General features: G+C 35.5%; 1 protein-coding gene across 1 annotated transcript; it reads right to left on the reverse strand.

Annotated features, from left to right (window-relative positions):
• Positions 1-5,522: 5,522 nt before the first annotated feature.
• On the reverse strand, positions 5,523-25,266 carry LOC115437418 (neuropilin and tolloid-like protein 1). The gene is made up of 5 exons (XM_030160643.1): positions 25,032-25,266; positions 22,610-22,675; positions 22,118-22,252; positions 19,305-19,553; positions 5,523-5,686 (listed from the first exon to the last, which is right to left on the reverse strand). The coding sequence occupies exons 1-5, from the start codon at positions 25,057-25,059 to the stop codon at positions 5,523-5,525; spliced, it is 642 nt and encodes a 213-aa protein (XP_030016503.1). The 5' UTR covers positions 25,060-25,266.
• Positions 25,267-26,039: the final 773 nt, after the last annotated feature.

Below are 26,039 nucleotides of genomic sequence, written 5' to 3' on the forward strand. Positions count from 1 at the left end.
ATTCTTGTCATTGTATTACGTATAAATGTATAGACGTGTATGCTCATAGGAAAAACCTGAAAAAATGCAGAAAAAGCATTAAAGGAAGTATTTCTACTGAAAGTAAATGTAAGTGTACATAGACACTTGTATAAATAGATTTTTTTTTTTCTCTCTCTTTCTTTATATTATGTTTCTTCAGTGTATATTTTCTGTCTTCCCTGCACTTTATTTTTGGATTTGCTGCTGTCAACTGTGAAATTTTCCCATGGTGTGAAATTTCCACATCTGAATATTGAAATAATTACTAATGAATAATAATTTCTTTTCAGTTACAAAATGTGTTATTTTATGTTTGCTTGTTTTTTAATATGTATGTGTTTTTTTGTGTTGTGTTGTTTTTTAATATGTATATGTTTTGTATTTTGTATTTAACTGAAATAAACATTCATTCATTCATTCTTCATACATAATTAACCCTGTAAAGCCTGAACCATTAAATTATTGAGAAAATTCCACTTCTTTGAAACTGGTGCCTTATTGGTCCTTCTGAACAACCAAAAACTTTTCTTTTTTTTTTTTTTTTCAAATATCAGTTTCCATGTATGAGTTTCAATTTCGTATCATATTTGATACATTGGGTCTCTGTGCTCAAATATTATTTTTGAACAAACAAAAACATAATATAACACAAACATGTCTAACAAATTGGTAATTCCTTTTCAAAATTGTCAAAGTTCTCCTCCTTCCTCATTAAAGGTCGGGTAAGAGATCCTGGAAAATGGTTTGAGCAAGCTACATTTTGAAAATACACTATTCAAAAGTCCAAACCCCTTTCTTCAGACTCCCCCCCTGAAGCCACGCCTGCATTGTATTGATTGTACTTGCAGAGGGGGGAGGGACAAATGGCATTTAATTAATTGGTTGCAATCAAGGTGTGAAGGGGATTTTAAACAATACAGTAAAAAATACTTTAGGAAAACATCTCCTCCCCTACCTTTAATGACTTGTAGTGTCACTGGAAAGGCCTCTGGTGAATGAATTCCTCCCCCTTGGTGGATTATCTGAGTATTGCATGTATCTAATTGTATACATCAGGTTTTTCAAGAAAAAAAAATATCACACTGATCATGTATCATGTAACAGAACTCATGTATCAAATATGATATGTTTGGCGTTATAGGGATAAAAAATTGATAATTTATTTGACCATTTACGTCGGCACCACACAGCTATTATATCCTCCTGAGTAGTTTTTCATATCGCAATATATCGCAGGGTTAAAAATTTGCAATGTCAGTTTTTTCCAATATCGTGCAGCCCTGTATGGTATGGTAAGGTATATTTCATTTACTGATCATGTAGCTGTTCATAAAAACTTAGAGTAAATTCAAAGTTATTATTTTACAACGGGAAAAAATGAAGAAAAAGTGACTTTTTTGGCAACGATATGAATGACTGAACATAAAAACAGGAATCTACAACTTCTGTCATTGATCCAACTCCATGGGTTTTACTGGTGAATCAATGTTGTAGAAGATGACGGTGTTTCCACGGCAACGACAGAGGCTCTGAACGTCCAAATGGGTCATATCTGATGACCATGAAAAGATGAAGAACTGTATTTTACACCAGTTATTTACATGAATTGATAGGATTAGTGGATCAGCAATTATTAAACATTTTAGATCTTTAGGTGCCAGAGTTTTTCTTTTTGTTCTGTCTGTAAGCTCGATCAAGTCTTACATCTTCAACGTATGTCTGGTTGTAATACCAAAGCAATCACCTCGACTGCAAAACAATCTACCTACGGGTCCAAATAAAGTAACCTTGAACCTTGAACCTTTTCTTTTTTTTTTTTTTTTTTTTTTTAAATTTGGATATCAACATTTCAAAAACCTGTCAAGACACAGGGCTACTTTTGTGTCAGTTACCAAATGAAATTTTATCTATATCTAACTTTTCTTAAGTGATGTATCACTATTTATCATAATATATCCTGTGTATTTGCATTTTATTAGTATAAATCAGATATTTTCATGTATTCAATTTACTGATCATGAAAATGTTCATAAAAGCTCAGATTAAAGGTGAGGGTTGAGGGATTAAATAAATTGCACTTCTTCCCACCCCTTTTCGGGCATGAAAATGGAATTATTGTGCTGTTCTTCTAAAATTGCTATGATTGTTAATATTTGCATTACTATGCATGATTGCTTGTTCGCATGTATGTTAAATTTCATTGCATGTTTGGAATAAGTCACTAAATCAATCAAATCAATCATGAAATCGAGGGTTATTATATCAAAAACTGAGACAACTGAAGAAAAAAGTGACTTTTCCAGTAAAATCTCTCATTAACTGAACATAAAACAAGTGTGTCCATCCACTGTCATTGATCCAACTCCATGGGTTTTACTGGTGAATCAATGTAGTAGAAGATGACTGTGTTTCCACGGTAACCACAGAGCCTCTGATTGTCCAAATGGGTCATATCTGATGATTGTGAAAATGGCAAACTGTATTTTACACCAATTACATGGACTGATGGGATTAGTGAATCAACAATTATTAAACATTTTAGATCAGTAGATGTATTTGGTCAGCAGTGGCTGTTTGGAAGTTTATGGGTTAATCAGAAGAACCCATATATATAATATATATATACATATCACATACATACATACAGGGTGGGGAAGCAACATTTACAATGAACATTTAGTTGTTTTTTCTCAGCAGGCACTACATCAATTGTTTTGAAACCAAACATATATTGATGTCATAATCATACCTAACACTATTATCCATACCTTTCAGAAACTTTTCCCCATATGAGTAATCAGGAAAGCAAACGTCAAAGAGTGTGTGATTTGCTGAATGCACTCGTCACACCAAAGGAGATTTCAAAATAGTTGGAGTGTCCATAAAGACTGTTTATAATGGAAAGAAGAGAATGACTATGAGCAAAACTATTACGAGAAAGTCTGGAAGATACTATTAAAGAAGAATGGGAGAAGTTGTCACCTGAATATTTGAGGAACACTTGCGCAAGTTTCAGGAAGCGTGTGAAGGCAGTTATTGAGAAAGAAGGAGGACACAGAAAAAATTTTCTATTATGTACATTTTCTCGTGGCAAATAAATTCACATGACTTTCAATAAACTAATTGGTCATACACTGTCTTTCAATCCCTGCCTCAAAATATTGTAAATTTTGCTTACCCACCCTGTATATATAATACATGATTTGTAAAATTTGTGTGTAAATGTGTGCATGAGGGTGAATTAGTTCTCCTCTACCACACAGATGAGTGGAATTAAACAGGAGATTAACGTTTAACATGGGTGACTGATTACATCTGATAAACAGCTTCCACTAATCTGCCATCATGTAAAGTATCTGTTTTTCTGCTTTTTCTAAAGGAGAAAGCGTTCACTCAGTTAAGCAGCGTGTTTTCCAGATGCAGTGACTTTATTGTAAATTACCGAGACAATGCAGAGGTTGAGTCTGAAACAAAGTGAAACCCCAGCCTCGGCTCAGTCCTGCAGAACAGCCACTTAAAATGCGTGTGTGTGTGTGTGTGTGTGTGTGTGTGTGTGTGGGATGGATTTATAGGGATGTAGAGTCTAAAACTAGAACAGCCCCTTGAGGAATAAATATATAATGGAGAGGCTCTTAATCACATTCCTTCTGATTGTGTCTGGATTCAGTGGTCGAAACTTCCAAGAGACTCAGGCGTGGTTTGGGCACGACACGGAGGGAAGTTTAGCAATTTAATATATGTGATCGATATTAATTAAATAGACGCTGTAGGGTGAATATAACTGTAGAGGAAGGAAGGAAGGAACAAAGGAAGGAAGGAAGAAGGAACTGTAAAAACAATAGAATACTTACTCAAACATAAATGCACTGTGTTTATAGACGTGTTCAAAGATATACATATTTGGCTTTTTTTTTGTTTTTGTTATGTCATATTCGTTCCCTTGTTATTTTCTTACATATTGTTTTTTTATTGTTTGGAAGGAAGGAAGGAAGGAAGGAGGAAGGAAGGAAGGAAGGAAGGAAGGAAGGAACTGCAATATTTTTTTTCAATCTTTATTCAAACATAAATGCATCATATTTACAGACTCATTTCTTGTCTATTCATATTTTAAGTCTATTTTATTCTACTTTAGATCTTTTTTTCTTTTACTTTTCTAAGATTTTTATATTCTTTTTGCTTTTTTGTTTAGTTTATATTCGCTCTATTCTTATTTCCTTACATATGGGTGTTTGTTTTATTAATAAGAGAGAAAGAAAGAAAGAAAGAATTTATATTCTATTTGCTTATTTGGTTTTTTTTTTGGAATTTTATGTATGCTCTATGCTTATTTTCTTACATATGGGTGTTTTGTTGATTAGAAAGAAAGAAGAAAGAAAGAAGAAAGAAGAAAGAAAGAATGAATGAATTTATATTGTATTTGCTTATTTGGGGGTTTTTTTTTGGAATTTTATGTATGCTCTATGCTTATTTTCTTACATATGGGTGTTTTGTTGATTAGAAAGAAAGAAAGAAAGAAGAAAGAAAGAAGAAAGAATGAATGAATTTATATTGTATTTGCTTATTTTGGGTTTTTTTTGGAATTTATGTTTGCTCTATGCTTATTTTCTTACTATAGCTGTTTTTTATTGGAAGAAGGAAGGAAGAAGAAGGAAGGAATTTTATATTCTATTTGATTTTGTTTTTTTTTTGCAATTTTATGTTCACTTTTTCTTTTCTTACATATGGCTTTTTATTGATATTAGAGAGAGAGAGAGAGAGAGAGAGACGAGAGAGAGAGAGAAGAGAGAGAGAGAGAGCGAGAGAGAGAGAGAGAGAGAGAGAGAGAGAGAGAGGAGAATTTATATTCTATTTGCTTATTTTGGGTTTTTTTTTTAATTTTATGTTTGCTCTATGCTTATTTCTTACATATGGGTGTTTTATTGATTTGAAAGAAAGAAAGAAAGAAAGAAAGAAAGAATTTACATTCTATTTGCTTATTTTGTTTTTTTTTTTTGGAATTTTTATGTTTGCTCTATGCTATTTTCTTACATATAGCTGTTTTATTGATATGGAAGGAAGGAAGATTGATTTGTTTTTTTTTTTGCAATTTTATGTTCGCTTTATTCTTATTTTCTTACATATGGGTGTTTTATTGATATGGAAGGAAGGAAGAAGGAGGAAGGAAGGAAGGAAGATTTATATTCTATTTGATTTATTTATTTTTTTTGCAATTTTATGTTCGCTTTATTGTTATTTTCTTACATATGTGTGTTTTATTGATATGGAAGAAAGAAAGACAGACAGACAGACAGACAGACAGACAGACAGAAAGAAAGAAAGAAAGAAAGAAAGAAAGAAAGACAGAAAGAAAGCGTGTTGTGTGTCTGATGCAGATTACAGTTCAGTGTAGGTGGCCTATAAAATGTGCCGTTAATAAAGCCTCAGCCTCGGACTCCCTTAAGCTGCTACTGCGGCTCAGCGCTGACAAGCTGTATTCCCCTGAAGGACAAGCTTTCATTAACTCATGTGTGTGCGACCGGGGGAACAAGCGCCTGTGTGTTGCCAGTGTCCATCTGTGTGGTGTGTGTGTGTGTGTGTGTGTCCTGTTCCCTCATCAGCTGCAGCTGGTGTGACTCCACTGCCAATGCAGAGCAGAAGACCACCCCCAGCTGCATGCACCCGACCACTGATGAAAAATAAAGTTATGAGATGAAACCTTTTGGCATTTACACCACAAACACAAAAACAATTATTTGTGAATATTAGCCCCTAGTGTTTACATGTGCAATTCTAGTCCAGTTTTTCCCTAATTTCAAATAACAAAAGTAATATTCTGTTCCTACATCATTAAAAATACTCCCTCTTTTCTCTTCAAAAACCGTCTGAAAAATGGTCAACTTTTCCATATGTGCTCTATCTGTAAACCTGTTCATATCCTCTGTCATACAGTCGCGGAAAAAAAATTATTAGACCATCAGAAGTCATCAAAAACTATGGTTATGCAATCCAGTCTAAAAGCACTGTTTTTGTCAGAACAATGCCATAGATATTGATGTAAGAACTGAAGGGTCATTCCACCTCAGTTCAACAAGTGCCTCCCTGCTCGACCATCTTAGATTGGCTTGAAATTTTTACCATACAAAGTTCAACACTAAAACACACCTCAGCCAAATTTCAGATTGATATAGCAAGTACATTTGAAGAAAACAATTCATGAACAGGGTACCCCTCTTGCCGTTTTTGTTGCATGTTTCGCGATCGTCTTAAAATGTAGCAAATTTTAGAGTGCAATATCTCAGTAAGTTCTAGCTAAATGCATGAAATTTTCAGCAAGGAATGACTACCACATATAGATTGCATATGTATATTATCAATAACATTGTCTTTATTGGGACTGTGGTATGACCTTGTGAAATCTGGAAAATAAACTTGAAACTTTTACAAACCCCTATATTTATTACCTCCGCCAAGGAGGTTATGTTTTTGCCAGGGTTTGTTTGTCTGTCTGTTTGTTTGTCTGTCCGTTAGTGTGCAACATAACTCAAAAGTATGGACAGATTTTGATGAAATTTTCAGGGTTTGTTGGAAATGGGATAAGGAAGAAATGATTAACTTTTGGGGGTGATCCGGAAGAAATCCTGGATTCTGGATCACTTTGAAATTTTCGTTAACATTGTGGTAAATGGGGCCAAAATTTTCGTTTTCCCAATATCTCGCTTAATTATTGACCAAAACTCATGAAATTTAACTCAGGAATTGACAATGGGGTCCTCTATTACATTTCAAAGGCTGGTCCGGATCTGATCCAGAAGGCGGATTTTATTTTAAAAAATAACTGTAGGATTTGTATCACCGATTATGTGGGGAATTTTTGTGCTTGGCGGAGGTCTGCGCTCTCCGAGTGCTTTTCTAGTTGACCAATTAAACACAAACCAAATATGATATATTGCAAATAATTACACATCCTTTTACATAAGTATATAGAGTAATCAGATCAGCATTTATTAATGGGTATGATCCTTTTTTGTTGTTGTTTTTGTCATAATAAAATCGCAAAATAACATTTTTCATTCATTTTCACTTTCAAATACCACAGGTATGTACCAACCAAAAGAACTTATTTCTGAAAGACCATCACAAATGCTTTCAAATGTAAAATTTCATGATGGTTCTAGGACTCATGGGAAAAAAAAAAAAATTAAATTCATGATGGTTCTAGGACTCACGAAAAAAAAAAAATTCACAATGGTTCTAGGTTGGAGTCCTAGAACCATCATGAAATTTTACATTTGTAAGCATATGTGATGGTCTTTCAGAAAATAAGTTCTTTTGGTTGGTACTCCTTGTCATACCTGTGGTATTTGAAAAGTGAAATGAATGAAAAATGTTATTTTGCGATTTATTATGACCAAAACACAACAAAGAAGGATCATACCCATTAATAAGTGCTGATCTGATTACTCTATATACTTATGTAAAAGGATGTGTAATTATTTGCAATATATCATATTTAGTTTGTGTTAATTGGTCAATAAATATAGGGGTTCGTAAAAGTTTCAAGTTTTTTTCCAGATTTCACAAGGTCATACCACAGTCCAATAAAGACAATGTATTGATAATATACATATGCAATCTATATGTGGTAGTCATTCTTTGCTGAAAATTTCATGCATTTAGCTAGAAACTTAGTGAGATATTGCACTTTAAACTTTGCTGCATTTTAAGACGATCACGAAATGCACCAAAAACGGCAAGGAGGGGGGTACCTTCAAGAATTTTTTTTTCTTTGGATACATTTGATATATTGGTCTGAAATTTTGGCTGGCTAGTTTTCATGGTTGAACTTACATGATAAAAATTCTGAAGCAAATCCAAGATGGTCGAGCAGGATTTTTTTCCTAAACCCATTGAATTGAGGTGGAATGACCCTGAAGTGATTTTGGTTATCAAGAAAAAATGGAAAATGGATAGATACTAGCATTTCATATTTAACATGGCTGATTTTTTAGGGTAAAATCCTGTGTAGTTTGCATAAATGTGTGAACTAATGAGCTTTATTATTATATTAACCCTTTCATGCACAGTGGTCACTCCAGGGGACAGTTCTTCTCCAGCTGTTCTCTTGTATATTCATGGGTTTTGTTGTTTTCGTTCCATATCAGCCACACAGTGGACACTAATGCATCATCCCATACACTGTAATTCACACCATTACTGTAACTTTGCTGTTCTTGATAAACCTGATCTGCACTAACATGTTTTAGTGTAAATCAGTTGCTAATTGTTGTTAGACTGTGACAGTTTCTTAAACTTTTTTTTTTTTTTTTTTTGCATATTATCTCCATGAAGTGAGTAACAACTAGTATTAGAGTACGCTAAAATGTGAGAAAACTGCATTAAATTTTTTTTATTTCATAGTTTTCATACAGGCTATCACTTTCCTCGTGATGGGTTTTAAATACATGATTCTTTGCTTCAAAATTAAACGCATGGTGTCCAGCTGAGTGGACATTTTGTAACTCCATGAAAAATAGGTTCATAAAAAAAAAAAAAATTCACTGCATTGTTTTTTCACACCTAAAGAGGAATAAAATCACTCAAGAAAAAAAAAATTACTAAGGTTCTCATAATTCATGCATGAAAGGCTTAAAGGGTACAATGTGTAAGATATGTCAAGAAATACACATGTATCAATCACTTATTTGTAATGTGTGAACAGATTGAAACTTATCTTACACCACCACCATCATTCTTAGTTTCATATTTCCATGAAAACAGCTTGTGGAATGATTTCTAGGCAGGAATTGTGGGTCTGATTTTCCACATTTGCTCCCAATTGTCTCAATGTCTCACGTTTCACATCAGCAAAAAGCAACTCACAACAGACATCTTGCATATACAGTCACGGAAAAAATTCTTAGACCATCAAAAGTCATCAAAAACAATAGTGATGCAATCCAGTATTAACTCCTGTGTGTATAATTGACTAAAACAGACAGAAAAGAAAACATGGAATGCCTAAAAGCACTAAATGCCATAGCTATTGATGTAAGAACTGAAGTGATTTTGGTTATTATTTTTTATTATTTTTTATTTTATTTATTTTTTATTATTATTATTATTATTGTTATTTTATTTTTGGTTATTATCAAGAAAACATGGAAAATGGATAGATATCAGCTCTGAAATTAAACTACTATGATGTATTTTTGTTGTTCTCATTAGTGCTTCCAAACTTGCTTCATAACAATAGTCTACATCTGGTTTGAATTTTTACCCCCATGTCTTGTTTTTAGGACCAGTTTCATAGACGCACTCATATGCACTTGATGTGTTTGTTGCAAGCTGGGCGACGCATTAGCCGAAGTGCTAGCGGAATCCCCAACTAACGTATGCTTCATGTTAATATGGTATTTGAAGCTGGAAGTGCTTTGATGAAAAGAGAACTCCTTCCTGCAGAGTGTGTCTAATATTTTATGTCGGTCGACTGTTCCGTCTTGTTTTTTTTAGTCGTCATATTTCCATCCAGAGGGCCAATGTGCTGTTTAGCGCCCTCTATCTTTATGGTTTGGTTCTGCTTGTTCATGTGCGATGCTAACTCTACTTGGACAAACTGACCCAGATGTGTTAGCAGAGACGTTCAGGGTCATTCTGTGCTGCAGATGAGTTAATTGTGTCAGAATTTTTAATCAGATTAATCTTGAGGGATTAATCTGTTTTAATGTGTTAATTTGACAGCCCTAATTTGAACATAGTATGAATATGTAGTGGCGGAAAAAATTCTTAGACCATCAAAGTCATCAAAAACAATGGTTATGCAATCCAGTCCTAACTCTTGTATCATGTGACTAAAACAGACAGAAAAGAAAACAAGGAATGCCTAAAAGCAAACCTTTTTTTTTCAGTACAGTGCCATAGATATTGATGTAAGAACTGAAGTGATTTTGGTTATTATTAAGAAAACATGGAAAATGGATAGATATCAGCTCTGAAATTAACTACTATGAGTTATTTTGTTGTTCTCATTATATTTGTCCAAACAAATGTACCTTTAGTTGGACCAGGCATTAAAATGACAAGAAATTGAAGAAAACAAGGGGTGGTCTAATAATTTTTTCCACGACTGTATATATGTAGACATGCTTATTTCTAGAAATCTTGTAAAATGAAATTATCTTGCTGCATGGACAGTTATTTCACTTGTTCTGAATACCTTTTTCCTCAGATTTAGTGTTTTTATCTTGTTTTTAGACACCCATTTTTTGCAGTGTACAGCCCACAGGATGAATGTGCAAAAATTACGCAAAAGACATTACAGTCAAGGTGTTCATTAAATCTTCACAACTTATTTAATCATGAAGCTAAATGCTTTCTTTTTCATTTTTCATTTCCAGGTGTTTGTTTTTACATGTGTTGTCTTTGTAGATCCACTGTGATCTGTAAATAAGTTGTAACGCACATGTGTAAATGACAAGTGAATTTTAACAATTTTATGCCTCAGCTGTTTTTTTTTTTAAAGAAATTTCAGGTTCATATATTTTGTAGAGGGATAGTTTGTAAATATAAACATTTTCATAATTAAATTTCACTTGTTCGCAGAAAAATAAAGGGGAAAATTTGGAGCTGACATTATTTACAGGTTATTATGCTATTAATATAACTTTATGCTGTTATTTTACAGGTCATCAAACTGGGCTATACTGTATGTGACCCCTGAACTAAAATGACTTTGACACCCGTGGTATAACACACACATTAAAACCATGGAAAATGGATAGATATCAGCTCTGAAATTAAACCATTATGAGCTATTTTTGTTGGTATCATTATATTTGTCCAAACAAATGTACCTTTAGTTGGACCAGGCATTAAAATGAAAAAAAAAAAAAAAACGCTAACTTGAACCTAAAATGCTAGCTCTAAATAAAAATAATGGAGTTTGATGCTAAAATGTCAGCGTTTCTTCTACACCTGTGAGTTTGAGTCTGAGGTTATGAAGGTTATTATGGAATGTTATTGTCGTTGCTAAGTTGCTGTTTGTTGATCCGTAGTTCAGACTAAACTGTGACAGTTCTGACCCTGTTTGTTGGATTCAAACAGATCTTTAGTTCAGTTACTGACAACACAAACCGAACAGAAAACAGAGGTGATTAGTGGTTTTACCGTGGCTGTTTTCTGTCTAAAAACAGAGCTAAGCTAACACAGCTAAGCTAACGGAGCTAAGTTTACAGAGCTAACCTAACAGAGCTTAGCTAACAGAGCTGAGCTAACAGAGCTAAGCTAACACAGCTAAGCTAACGGAGCTAAGTTTACAGAGCTAACCTAACAGAGCTTAGCTAACAGAGCTGAGCTAACAGAGCTGAGCTAACAGAGCTATGCTAACAGAGCTAAGCTAACAGAGCTAAGCTAACAGAGCTACAATGTAAACTATCAGTTGATGTAGCACGTGAAGGTTATAAGACAGAGTTTTATTTTAAGCGACTGTTAAAATAAGCGTCTGTGAGTTTTAGTTTGAAGAAGAAAACTTGATGATTCCATTATACAGATGTGTTGAAACAATGAGCTTTATATTTTAATTAAGTGACTGATTCAGTCTGTGGAAACATAGTGTTGATTTGTTAGTGGTTTTGGTCCTAAGTGTGTTCTGGTACCACACTGACCCCTGTTGGTGAGAGTTGGAATATCAATACTACATAGAACCACTTTAATTATGTTTCTATTAAACATAGGTTTCTAGATTGTTGTATTGATTTAAAAATTGTTTTTTATTTATCGTCTGTTTTTAGTAATTCATATGCTGCTGGACCTGAGTTCAAAATGTCCTCCCCTCTTGTTTCTCATTAACGTGGCTAAAGGACAGGAAATCTGAAACTTGAAACTGGCAAATTAGTTTTATTTTCCATAAGGGTGCTTCTATGAAACTGGGTTTATTTTGGTATCTGGCACTTTTCCAGCTTTTTAGACCCAATAATAAAAGAGAAATTTAGATGTATTTCTCCCCAGGATGGACCTAATGATGACCTCAGATAAATGCAAAAAAAAAAAATTATACTCTTGCTTTGAGCCATCCAATAATTAATGGGTCTTTAATCAAATATTGGGGCCAAAAATAGGACCAAAATTGGGACAGGAGAAACTACCTAGGTGTCAGTGCATTAGATCTGAAAACACATCTGTAAATGGTCTTATATAGACTAGAAATAAAGGCACTGTGTGGGTGTTTTATTGATATTGTAGAAAGAAAGAAGGAAAGAAAGAAAGAAAGAATTTATATTCTATTTGCTTATTTTGTTTTTTTGTAATTTGATGTTTGCTCTGTATTCTTATTTTCTTACATATGGGTGTTTTATTGATATTGTTGCAAGAAAGAAAGAAAGAAAGAAAAATTATACTCTTGTTCTGAGCCATACCAAAATTAATGAGTCTTTAATCAAATATTTGGGCCAAAAATAGGACCAAAATTAGGACATGAACATGACAAAACATGTCTAAATGGTCTTATATAGGCAATAAATAAAGACACTGTGTTAAATTTGTGAATCCTAGTGGTTTTTCTAATCCAGACGTGGGTTTTTCATGAATATCAGTCTCATTCCAGGTTTTGTGTGTAACCCATCGTGTCCACTTGTGTTACATGCAGAACCTGCCGATTTAAACACATATACATCGCAAACAATTTTGCAACAGCGGCCCTTTTTGTGAAACACTCTGCCTTGAATAATTACTTCAATTCCCAAAATGTACCTGTGAGAGAATAAAGAGATATTAAAAAAAAAAAAAAAAAAAAAAATAGTAGCACGTAATTTTCGTGTCCTTTTGACCGTGTTACATGCGGATTTTTATATTAAAAATAATGTAAAATAATATAAAAATGTTTTTTATCTGAAAAACAGTTTCTCTTTTATCTCAGTAAGTATTTATTTTTAAAGTAGACCCAAAGTATTTCCAAATTAGCTTCATAACATTAGTCTACATCTGGTTTGAATTTTTAGCCCCTCTGTCCTGTTTTTAGGACCAGTTTCATAGAAGCACATCCAAAGAATCCTCATAAAACCTGAATAATTTCAGCACATCCAACATGTATGAATCAGAAAATGCTATATTCGGAGGAAGCCTTAATTCGGAATGTCCAAATAGAATATGCAGTTTACATGACATCTGTCAAACTCAGAATAATTGTGTAATATTAGTGTGCATGTAAACATACTCAGCGTCAAACTCCCAGCAGAGCGGGGGATTGGAGAAGCACAGGAATGGAAGGCTTACAAATGTAGTAATTCTGTAAACATCGACCCCCCGGGCACCAACAGCAGCTGGTGTAATATAGAAACAGCAATATTTCACCTAAAAAACCCCACTGTGGTTCAGTTTTGTGTCCTTGTTCTAAGAGGATCTGACTGAAAGTTTGAAAGAAGATGTATTGTTCTCATTTTTAACAGGTCAAATGATCAGAAACGTCTCCAGAATGTGTTTGAGCTCAGAATAACACATTTATTGTACCATGTCCCATATCAAGGTTATTATCGTTAACGAAAACTAACGAAATGACGAAAACTAGAATTGAAAAAACATTTTCGTTAACTGAAATAAATAAAAACTACAATTAAAAGACAAAACGGTAACTAACTGAAACTGTATTGTGTGCTTACAAAACTAAAACGTATAAAAATTATGGATAAAATTCCCTTCGTTTCATCTTTGTCAATGTCGGATTGATATGAAATCGATTTATTTTGCTCGAGCAATTTTAGCTAGGGGCACCATACGACACTTCACGGTTCGGCACTTCTCGTCACTTGTCATTTACAGTCGTCTTCTGGTCCCCACTCTACCTGGAAACATGGAGACTAAAGTTGGGAGAAAGTTCTGCATGGGATTTATTTGAATACGACGGCAAAGAAGACAAAAGCCACGACAAAACTAAAATTAATACTAAAACTGAACTAAAATTAAGCATTTAGAAAATAACGGAAACTAATAAAAACTAGCAAACCTGCTCTAAAAACTAATTGAAACTAACTGAATTAGAGAAAAAAAAAGTCAAAACTAAATAAAACTAAACTGTAATGAAAAATCCAAAACTATTATAACCTTGGTCTATATACGTGTCAGTAGTCACTTTTCCATTGGACATCTGCGCAAAACTTTACAGATATTTACTAAATGTCGAAAAAACAGAAGTGCGTAATATCGTTTTTTTTCCATGAAATCACAAATACAATGATTTGTTTATTTATTATAGCGAGATGACATGAGAAGTCATTCCATAAACATGGCGATGAACGTAAACATGGTGTTGATTTACAGATATATTCATTATTATTATATATTACCCCTCTATCTTGTAATAAATTTTAAAAAATTATTAGGTTTCCTGGTGTGGTCACACATACTGCGACATGTTTCTTCTTCTTCTTTGCTTGTTGTAACATCAACATGCGTTTTTTTTAATTCACCTGACTAGTTGCGAAAAAAGGTCTTTCCACTGCAGTGTTGCGTGATGTACCATTTGCGCTACGCCCGAAAAACCACCTCTTGCCAGCGCAAAAACTTTTAATCGTAAAATGACACTTTTGGCGAAATTGTCGTTTTTCCATTAGGTAAATTTTTATGCGCAAGTTATATTTGCGCAATTTGAGTGTCAATGGAAAAGTGACTAGTGTCAGGGTGAACTTCAATAGTTATTGTAGCAGAGACGATTGTTTTGAGACGGCAAGGGAAACGGATCTTGGATCTCTTTGATTTTGTGACTATGTTTGGAGGAGTGACTAATGTAACCACGCCCCTTTGCCGGTCGGTGCCATGGATACCATCATGATGACACCCTGCTGCAATGACAGAAGGGTTTTGGTGTTTCTGGAGGACTGGCTTAGTTTGGTCACTGCTATAACTGTGAAATAAAAAAAAATACAGAAATAATGTGTCCGACAAGTGATCGTTCTGACAGTTTAATGTTATTTACTATTTTTTTTTTATTTTGTTACTTTTTAACTATTTGATTTGTTTTATTTAGAGCATTGCTGTAGTTTTATGCACTAATTCATTGTTTTTAGTATTTCTTTTAATTGTTAGATTGTTTTTATGATGCGCAGCACTTTGGAAACGTTCTTGTTGTTTAAATGTGCTACAGAAATAAAGTGGATTGGATTATTTTCCGCCTGTTTTACTGTTGAAGAAAACCATTATATGTCACCTCAAAAGTGAAGCACCTTTTATTTCCTTTGTAGTTTATAATCAATTTCCAGTTCAAAGAGTTTCACTTGGCTTAAACTAATGTAGAATATTGTCATTAAAGGTTCACTGGGTAAAATGTAGTGACATCTAGTGGTGATGCCGCAGATTTCAACCGACATTTTTTTTTTTTTTTTTTCATAGCCTCCCTTACATTGGCTGTGGGAAAAAAAAATCCTTATTAATATATTTTATAATTTTATTTAAATATTTTGCAATTTAATTTCAGTCGAAGGCTCTAACCTTTTTATCTGCCTTTCAAAACTTTCAAATTTTCGAAGTCATTCCGTTTGTAAGTTAATGTTGAAACATAAAAAAACAACAGATTTTAAAATAAGACGGCAGTTATTTTTATTGGCCAAATGAAGGTCTAAAATACATATAAAAAAAATACAATAATACTGACTAATATTTGTATTAAATTCTGAGTTTCGTATGTGATTATGATTAAAAGCAAAATCTTTGGGCAAAACTTCCAAAAGTACCCATTGAATTAAAGTCCTTTGTCTAGTTTCCATGTGAATACGGTAATTTTCAGTCGTCTCTAAACACTGTTCAAGGTCTTTATCTGCAGACTGATCCGATCTAATGGCTGATTTCATTAACCTGCCACTTGACATGTAGCATACAGCTAATTTAAAAATCTATTCCCAGAAAAAAACTGAATAAATAAAGACTGGAGCGGAGGATAATCACCTGCCTGTGGGTTTGGTCTGCAGTCATGTGACCTTCAGGTGTCTGTTATGTGTCTTCTGTCAGTGTCAGGGGTGCATGTTTGGAACAGTCCTGGGTAGATGTAATAATGTTCTGCTGAACATCAGTGTTCCTCTGTCTGCTTAGTATTCTACTGATTAGGTTTGTTTGTGTTTATAAATGACCTGCAGAAGTGTTGTTTTATTCTGACTGTTAACGGATGAAAAATAGACTTTTGGTGATGTTTGTCAAATATGGACTATAAACCCATCCATCCATCCACTTGTATTCTACACCATCCATCCATCCATCCATCATCTGTATTCTACTCCATCCATCCATTATCTGTATTCTACTCCATCCATCCATCCATCCATCCATCCATCCTTTATCTCTATTCTACTCCATCCATCCATCCATCCATCCATCCTTTATCTGTATTCTACTCCATCCATCCATCCATCCATCCATCCATCCATCCATCCTTTATCTCTATTCTACTCCATCCATCCATCCATCCATCCATCCTTTATCTGTATTCTACTCCATCCATCCATCCTTTATCTGTATTCTACTCCATCCATCCATCCATCCATCCATCATCTGTATTCTGCTCTATCCATCATCCATCCATTCATCCATCCATCCATCCATCCATCCACTTGTATTCTACACCATCCATCCATCCATCCATCCATCCATCCATCCATCATCTGTATTCTACTCCATCCATCCATCCATCCATCCATCCATCCATCCATCCTTTATCTGTATTCTACTCCTTCCATCCATCCATCCATCCATCCATCTGTATTCTACTCCATCCATCCATCCATCCATCCATCCATCCACTTGTATTCTACACCATCCATCCATCCATCCATCCTTTATCTGTATTCTACTCCATCCATCCATTATCTGTATTCTACTCCATCCATCCATCATCTGTATTCTACTCCATCCATCCATTCATCCATTATCTGTATTCTACTCCATCCATCCATTCATCCTTTATCTCTATTCTACTCCATCCATCCATTATCTGTATTCTACTCCATCCATCCTTTATCTGTATTCTACTCCATCCATCCATCCATCCATCCTTTATCTGTATTCTACTCCATCCATCCATTCATCCATTATCTGTATTCTACTCCATCCATCCATCCATCCATCCATCCATCCTTTATCTCTATTCTACTCCATCCATCCATCCATCCATCCATCCATCCATCCTTTATCTGTATTCTACTCCATCCATCTATCCTTTATCTGTATTCTACTCCATCCATCCATCCATCCATCCATCCATCCTTTATCTCTATTCTACTCCATCCATCCATCCATCCATCCATCCATCCATCCATCCATCCTTTATCTGTATTCTACTCCATCCATCCATCCTTTATCTGTATTCTACTCCATCCATCCATCCATCCATCCATCCATCATCTGTATTCTGCTCTATCCATCATCCATCCATTCATCCATCCATCCATCCATCCACTTGTATTCTACACCATCCATCCATCCATCCATCCATCCATCCATCCATCATCTGTATTCTACTCCATCCATCATCCATCCATCCATCCATCCATCCATCCTTTATCTGTATTCTACTCCTTCCATCCATCCATCCATCCGTCCATCGTTTATCTGTATTCTACTCCTTCCATCCATCCATCCATCCATCCATCCATCCATCCATCCATCCATCCATCCATCCATCCATCCATCCATCCATCGTTTATCTGTATTCTACTCCTTCCATCCATCCATCTATCCATCCATCCATCCATCGTTTATCTGTATTCTACTCCATCCATCCATCCATTATCTGTATTCTATTCCATCCATCCATCCATCCTTTATCTGTATTCTACTCCATCCATCCATCCATCCATCCATCCATCCATCCATCCTTTATCTGTATTCTACTCCATCCATCCATCCATCCATCCATCCATCCATCCACTTGTATTCTACACCATCCATCCATCCATCCTTTATCTGTATTCTACTCCATCCATCCATCATCCATCCATCCATCCATCCATCCATCCATCCATCCACTTGTATTCTACACCATCCATCCATCCATCCATCCATCCATCCATCCATCCTTTATCTGTATTCTACTCCATCCATCCATCCATCCATCCATCCATCCATCCTTTATCTGTATTCTACTCCATCCATCCATTCATCCATTATCTGTATTCTACTCCATCCATCCATCCTTTATCTGTATTCTACTCCATCCATCCATCCATCCTTTATCTGTATTCTACGCCATCCATCCATTCATCCATTATCTGTATTCTACTCCATCCATCCATCCATCCTTTATCTGTATTCTACTCCATCCATCCATCCATCCATCCATCCATCCATCCATCCATCCATCCATCCTTTATCTCTATTCTACTCCATCCATCCATCCATCCATCCATCCATCCTTTATCTCTATTCTACTCCATCCATCCATCCATCCATCCATCCATCCTTTATCTGTATTCTACTCCATCCATCCATCATCTGTATTCTACTCCATCCATCATCCATCCATTCATCCATCCATCCATCCATCCATCCACTTGTATTCTACACCATCCATCCATCCATCCATCCATCATCTGTATTCTACTCCATCCATCCATCCATCCATCCATCCATCCATCCTTTATCTGTATTCTACTCCATCCATCCATCCATCCATCCATCCTTTATCTGTATTCTACTCCATCCATCCATCCATCCATCCTTTATCTGTATTCTACTCCATCCATCCATCCATCCATCCATCCTTCATCTGTATTCTACTCCATCCATCCATCCTTTATCTGTATTCTACTCCATCCATCCATCCATCCATCCTTTATCTGTATTCTACTCCATCCATCCATCCATCCATCCATCCATCCATCCATCCATCCATCCATCCATCCATCCATCGTTTATCTGTATTCTACTCCATCCATCCATCCATCCATCCATCCATCCTTTATTTGTATTCTACTCCATCCATCCATCCATCCATCCATCCATCCATCCATCCATCCTTTATCTGTATTCTACTCCATCCATCCATCCATCCTTTATCTGTATTCTACTCCATCCATCCATCCATCCTTTATCTGTATTCTACTCCATCCATCCATCCATCCATCCTTTATCTGTATTCTACTCCATCCATCCATCCATCCTTTATCTGTATTCTACTCCATCCATCCATCCATCCATCCATCCTTTATCTGTATTCTACTCCATCCATCCATCCATCCATCCATCCATCCTTTATCTGTATTCTACTCCATCCATCCATCTCAGACTGAAATGACCCCTGTACATCATCCATCTTTCTTTAACTCACTCACCTTGTGTAAAATTATACCGAGCAGAGAAGCCGATTGCTTCCAATTCGCCGTCAGCCACAAACTTGATGTACAGGTACCTCCCACTGGACCGAACATATGCCGGGCTTTCCTGTCCGCAGTATCGACCAATGATCGGTGAGAAGCCGAAAGGTCCATCGCGGACTTCGATGTGGTCGAACTTACACTCCCAGGACGGCTCGATGGAATACTTCTCATCAAAGAACAAGTCGATGCACTGTCGGGGGGAGGCTGGAGAGGAGAAATGAGGGAGGGGGGGGTCGCATAAAAAACTGGTCCTGTTCAGAACTTGCATTAACATCCATCCTCACAAATCGATTCACATGTGGACAGATCTGAACACACTGGGGATGTATTTCAGAACGCAGTCAGAGATGCATTTGTCCATGTTTTTCTAGTACTCTGAAAAAATCTATGACCTTGAACACATTGAAGGACTAAATACGCAGATGATGAACTCACCGTTGTGTGCCACTGTTAGTTTAATTTCATTTCGACCACATAAAATCATCAGATAACAAAGAAAAACTCAACATGGACAAACCCCTATTGTACAAGCTAATAATTAAATTGATTCTGTTTCTTTTGCTTTGTTAACATTTTTTTTTCAATAAGACAAAACATCCACACAAACCATTCACGTACACTTTTTAGTCACTTTACACAGAATCAGATTTGCATAATCAATCTTTTTTATCATATTTATATGCACTTCAATTATTTACTACAAATACAATTATTAATAAATGGGATAATATCTCCTAATCATGATAGTCTGTGTTCATTAATTCATTACAAATAGAGTCATAATAGTGTTACATCTGTTGCTCTATACCTAAAACAGCCAAATGGGTCAAAATCGGACAAGCTAATATATCGCATTAATTCAGTTAATCGAGGTTTTTCTCTCTGAATAGCATGAAAAATACTTAAATCGAGATTATTCCTCTGGAAACATTTCATAGTCTACAAAAATCCAAATGCAACCTGTTTGTTTCTCGTACTAAATTACTTGTTGATGTGTTTTTCCGGTCACATGAGATATTTTTAGTAAAGACAGTGTTTTTATGATGTTTTGTCATCAGTTTATGGAGACAGAAAACAGTTAGAATCCTAAATTATCCACAACAGTGATTCAGTTTTGTGGCCATAGCACTGAGCTCTGGGCCAAATTACCCATAGTCCTCTGGCACTGTGTTATTTGTGAAGTAATACCTTAAGAAAAGTCAAGTTAGTGGGGGGGAGGGGGTCTGACAGAGCTTATATATGTTGCATAGGTAGGTTTTTTTTTTTTGCTAAAATTAATTTGTTTTTGATCATGTAATAGTTTGCTATATTATGTTGCAAATAAACGTTAATTTTAGAGGACATTTAGTCTATATAATGTATATTATTCTGGATGGAGGCAGTAAAGCCAGGTGTAGATTACTGCACAAAGGGAGAATTTGATTTTCCTTGGTCAGGATATGTACAGTCAGTCCAGCTGTGATTTCCAAGGCTGACAATTAATACTGAACAAACAAGAACTCAAACTATGAATTATGAAAGAGCTGCAGCATCTGAAACTGACCACAATGAACATTTGACAGATAAACAGAACCACAGTGCTTCAGTTTCAGACTCAGTTTGTCATGTCTTTTGTGGATTGGGATTGTCTCTGTCAACTCACCATATATTTTTTATTAGTAAGTTTTTTTATTTTTATTTTTTATCAATTACTAGAAATCTCAGGCGACCCCATTTGAATTCCAGGTGACCCCACGTGGGGTCCCGACCCCTAGGTTGAAAAATATTGTGTTGAAGGTTAACTTCAGATGTGAACAAACACACTCACACCTGGACATTTAAATTCTTGTATCTCAGGAGCAGTGGCGATTTCTCACAGACTGCAGTGGAAGCTCAGCTTCCCCTAAAATTATGAAAATTAAACGGTTAAATATGTTCAGTTGTGTTGACATTCCACTGACTACAAATGTGTTAGAACACGTTCATCTCACAGATGAGTTCGTTCAGAATCAGCTTTATCACAAATCAACAGACTCTATGTTGTTCACTTCTCATACATTCCTGTTGCGCTGTTTTCTCATTCGATCTCTGCTCAGTGCATTTGTCCGTAGACGCTCAGCGTCCATGCACTTCAATGGGACTGAGTGGAACAGTTTTTTTCATTGCCTCAAAACTGAACAGTAATTGGATAAATGCCACGATGTTGTCCCGCCCCTGGACGCTTGGTGTCTCTGGGGGTGAATGGAGCTGTGGGCGGAGCTCGGCCAGGCTGGATGCCGGGCTTCCACGTGCTGATTGGAGGATCAGTCGAAAGGCTGAATCCCGTTTGATTGACAGCTAGTTTGAGATCTACTCCTTCACTGACACAGTTCAGTTTAATACTGTCACAAATTCTGCTGTGAAATCGAGAGAGAAACTACTACGAAATTACTTGTTCATTTCTTGCACTGTAAATAAAACACACTCATTGTACTTCCTTGTTTCGATTTAACATAATTTCAATGTTTTTTTGTTTCAGTTACATAATTTAATCATTTCTTGTTCGAGTTTAATATCGTTTTGTAGATAGTTAAATCAATCATACTGTTGGCTAGGTCAGAGTGAAGTAGCTATCTAGCAAGCTGGACACAATGGCAGACAATGCTGATGTTGTCGACCTGATTTTGGCACTTGACAATTTTTTTGATGTAAGCCGACAATGAGCTTCCCCTCTCTGAAAGACAAGCAGCCGCCACTGCTCAGGATGGACATTAATGGACGATAACAGCATAAACATGTGCATTTTTCACCTTCTATTATGTAAGTACATTCCCTCTCCGGTGGGTATTTCTCAGGGTAATTGGGTGAAGTGAAGTACCCTCCATCTGGTTCCTTCACCCAGGTTCCACACTGTCCAGCTGGAGTCACACCTGAGTTATTTGTCACTGGAAAAACATATAGAAATAATAAAAAACAAACGAAAAACAATAGGGGCCTTGCCTTCTGGCAAGTCCACTCACTGTGTGAGTGGACCTGCCCTCTCGGCTCGGCCCCTAAAAAATATACAGAGGAACAGAAATACTGACACTGGTCAATGAGAGTGTGTTTCATTCAGCATTCAGGTCTTCACACCTGGTTCATGTGAGGATTAACTCAGTAATCGTGGACATAACCTAGTGGATAAATACACTTTGGGGGTATTTCGTCCAAATTGCAGTGATTAATCTGGGTCTGAGCTGTAACAGTTATCGCATCGCTCTGACAGGACGATGTCTGAATGTCATGTCACACACTGTAGTTACCTTGATCTTTAGTTTTCGTGGCTCGTGAACCGGACAGGTCTGGAGAGATGAGGCTCGCTGCTAAAGCTGGAAGGAGAAGAGATGTGTTTAAGGTTCATGCATACGTTTTTTTTCTTCTTTTTTTTTCTGTTTTTTTACTTGTTCTTTAGTTTGTCTCAAGGCAAGGACTATTGTTTTTTGTTCAGTTTGTTTGTTTGTTTGTTAACACTCTAGCTGTGAAACTATTGGTTGAATTCATACCAACTTGGGTTTATAGATTACCAGTGATCCAGAATAGATCTCAGTACATTTTGGAAAAAATAGGTCAAAGTTTCAATTTTTTATGAATTTTTTAAATCTTTTTTTCCCCATTTACTTACAATGGGTGAAACTTCAGTTGTCTGTAGCAGCAAAACTATTGGGTGAATTCATACCAAATTGGGTTTATATATTGCCAGTGACCCAGAATAGATGTGATTCTATTTTGGGAAAAGTAGGTATAAGTTTCAATTTTCTGGGAATTTTTAACATCTTTTTTCTTCTCCCATTTGCTTAAAATGGGTGAAATTTCACATGTCTATAAAAACATCAATTTTGTTTTAATTTTACTCAGACTTTGCACAAATATAGAGGCAAATGATATGCTGACATCAGCACATGCATAGACATGATGACATCAGCTGGATCGATGCCAAAATATGTTACAATATGTGTAAGGGGCGGGGTTTATTGTACCTGGAACCACTTATTGTTTTTGTGTGATGTACAGTACGTTGAAACCCCATCAAAAACAGTACATCTCAAGGGGTTTATCCTAATAAATTACATTTTCTAGTAAAATAATAACTAGTGCATTGACCCGTGGGGAACTACAGATTCTAGATCCTCTGATCCAGTTCATTCTTTTACTTTGTTGGTAAATTCCACTGGCATTTGCAGTTGAATAACCTCTCAGCTGGCATGTCTGTTTCTGCACATGAAATCTGACACCATGGCAATGTGACCCTGTTGTTTATCTGTTGCTAGGTAACCCACTTCATAGATGATTCTATGATTCAGGGCATTGCAACTTCATTGTAAGGCTATCATATTCCAGAATTCCTAATATCTCCCAAAATGTTGGTCCTATCAACTCACCGTTTACACCAGTCTCTTCCTGGACCAAAAATAGATAAGTTTGTCAAACTACAGCAGTCAGCTTTGTATGGATTTTGTGTGATGCCCGAGACACACACACACACACACACACACACACACACACACAGAGTCCACTCCCCTTTTATAATATAGATTGAATTTACCTTTAGAAAATCATGTCAAATGCTTTGGCAAATACTCTAAATGGAAATGAATGCAATATTTACAAATGCAAACTGATGTTTTTATTGATTTGTGATTAAAAATAACTTGGAAATATGACCCAATTTTTAAAAAATGATTCAATTAAAGCAGAAATGACATTAACTTACAGTGAATATGAAGCAAAAAACTAATATCAACCTACAGTATTCAACTTTTCTTAATAATATATTACTGTGAAGCCCCCGAAAAATCTTATAAATGTATTATAAATTATTTTAGTAACTGTTCATAAAGCTATTATTGGAGATATATTGTAGAACCCTGTATAGCTGTTGCCTCATTGTGCAGCACTTTTATTGTTTCTATATTTTTACAGACTTTTTTTTTTTTTTTTTAACATATTTGACATTTTTGGGTTAAAAATGTGTGATTTTTTTTATTTTTTTTTATTTTTTTTTACCTATTACACATTTCAATTTCCTCATTGGGAGATCAATAAAGTATATCATATCTTATATTAGTACAGATTTTTTTTTTTTTTTTTTCATATTTGGCATTTTTGTGTTAACGTGTGATTTTTTTTTTTTTCACATATTACACATTCGAATTTTCCCATTGGAAGGTCAATAAAATATATCCTGTTGTATATTTGTTCAGATTTTTTTTTTTTTTTTTTTTTTTTACATATTTGACATTTTTGAGTTAACATGTGCGAATTTTTTTTTTTTTTTTAACATATTACGCATATGAATTTCCCCATTGGGAGATCAGTAAAGTACATCTTATTTTATATTTGTACAGACCTTTTATTATTATTATTATTATTATTATTATTATTATTTATCAACATATTTGTACAGATTTTTTTTTCTTTACATATTTCTACACTTTTTTAAACATTTGTACAGACCTTTTTTTTTGTTTTTTCTTACATATTTCTAGACCTTTTTTTTTTTTTTTTTTTTTTACATATTTCTAATGACTTTTTTTTTTTTGTACATATTTCTACAGACCTTTTTCTTTTTCTCTCTCTCTCTTTTTTTTTTTTTTTGTAATTTTTATTTTTATTTTTTTTTACATATTTCTACAGACCTTGGTCCAGTATCTTGATGCGTCTATGAGAAATAAAACGTCAACTCACCGATGGGCAGCAGAAGTTTGTGCAACATTTCTGTCCCCTGAGGATGAGCAGCTCCGTCTGAAAAACTGCCATGAAAATATCCTGACAGAATAAAGGAGACTGGACTTCATTCCCCTTCAGTCCTTTTACAGTGGGATGAGTTTTTCAGCCAAACGCGCCGGAGTCAGAACAGAAAAGCTTTTTGTCTCCATCTCAGAGGATTACACTCCCATCCGACACAAACCTTCACATTTATTTATTTTTTTCTTTTTTGCTCCACCTTTATTCCATTAATCCTCTCAGACTCCTCTCCTCGGGGATGGATCCGCGGCACGAGGCGAGGGGACAACTGGCCTGCGTGGGTGCGCGCGTCATTCCACGGTGGCGCGGAAGAGTGGAGCAATAACATCACAGCATTTTCTTCATCTAGGTTTTGTTTGTTTGTTGTTCTCATGTTCAGTGTATACTTCATGACTGACTTCATATTGAACATCACATCATAATACTTCCATCATCCAAGAGTCACAAACCTTTACAATGTTGACATATGTGACCAGTGGCGGCACCAAGAGGGGGCGGGGGGGGCAAATGCACCCCTAGTCACAACCTTTGCCCCCCCAGTTCCCCCCCTACCCAGATTTGGGCAAATCTTTGGGGAAAATTCAGGCAACGAAGAAAAATGAAAAATCCATCAGTGCCTTTTAAATAAACCGCATATTCTAACTGCGTTTTCTTCAAGAAGAGACTGAAGAGCAGGTTTAACATGCAGAGGCTGTTTGTTATGAATAATATACACTAGTCAACATTTGCTAGGGATCAGGACTATAACTTTGCTATATTCGGGGGTGTAATTCTGGAAACTTGAAAATTTACTTTCCCAGTGGAGTACAGCCTGCGGATGCGGATGGCGGCCACACACATTATTGACATAACACTGTATGTGTTTCAGAACATTCTGAGTGGTTTCAGTGAAAACAAAATTGGAAGAGTAATTGTTGTGAACTCTAATTTCTAGGGTTGTATCACCCT

The sequence above is a fragment of the Sphaeramia orbicularis genome, chromosome 17 (assembly GCF_902148855.1).
Source record: "Sphaeramia orbicularis chromosome 17, fSphaOr1.1, whole genome shotgun sequence".
Classification (NCBI taxonomy): Eukaryota; Metazoa; Chordata; class Actinopteri; order Kurtiformes; family Apogonidae; genus Sphaeramia; species Sphaeramia orbicularis.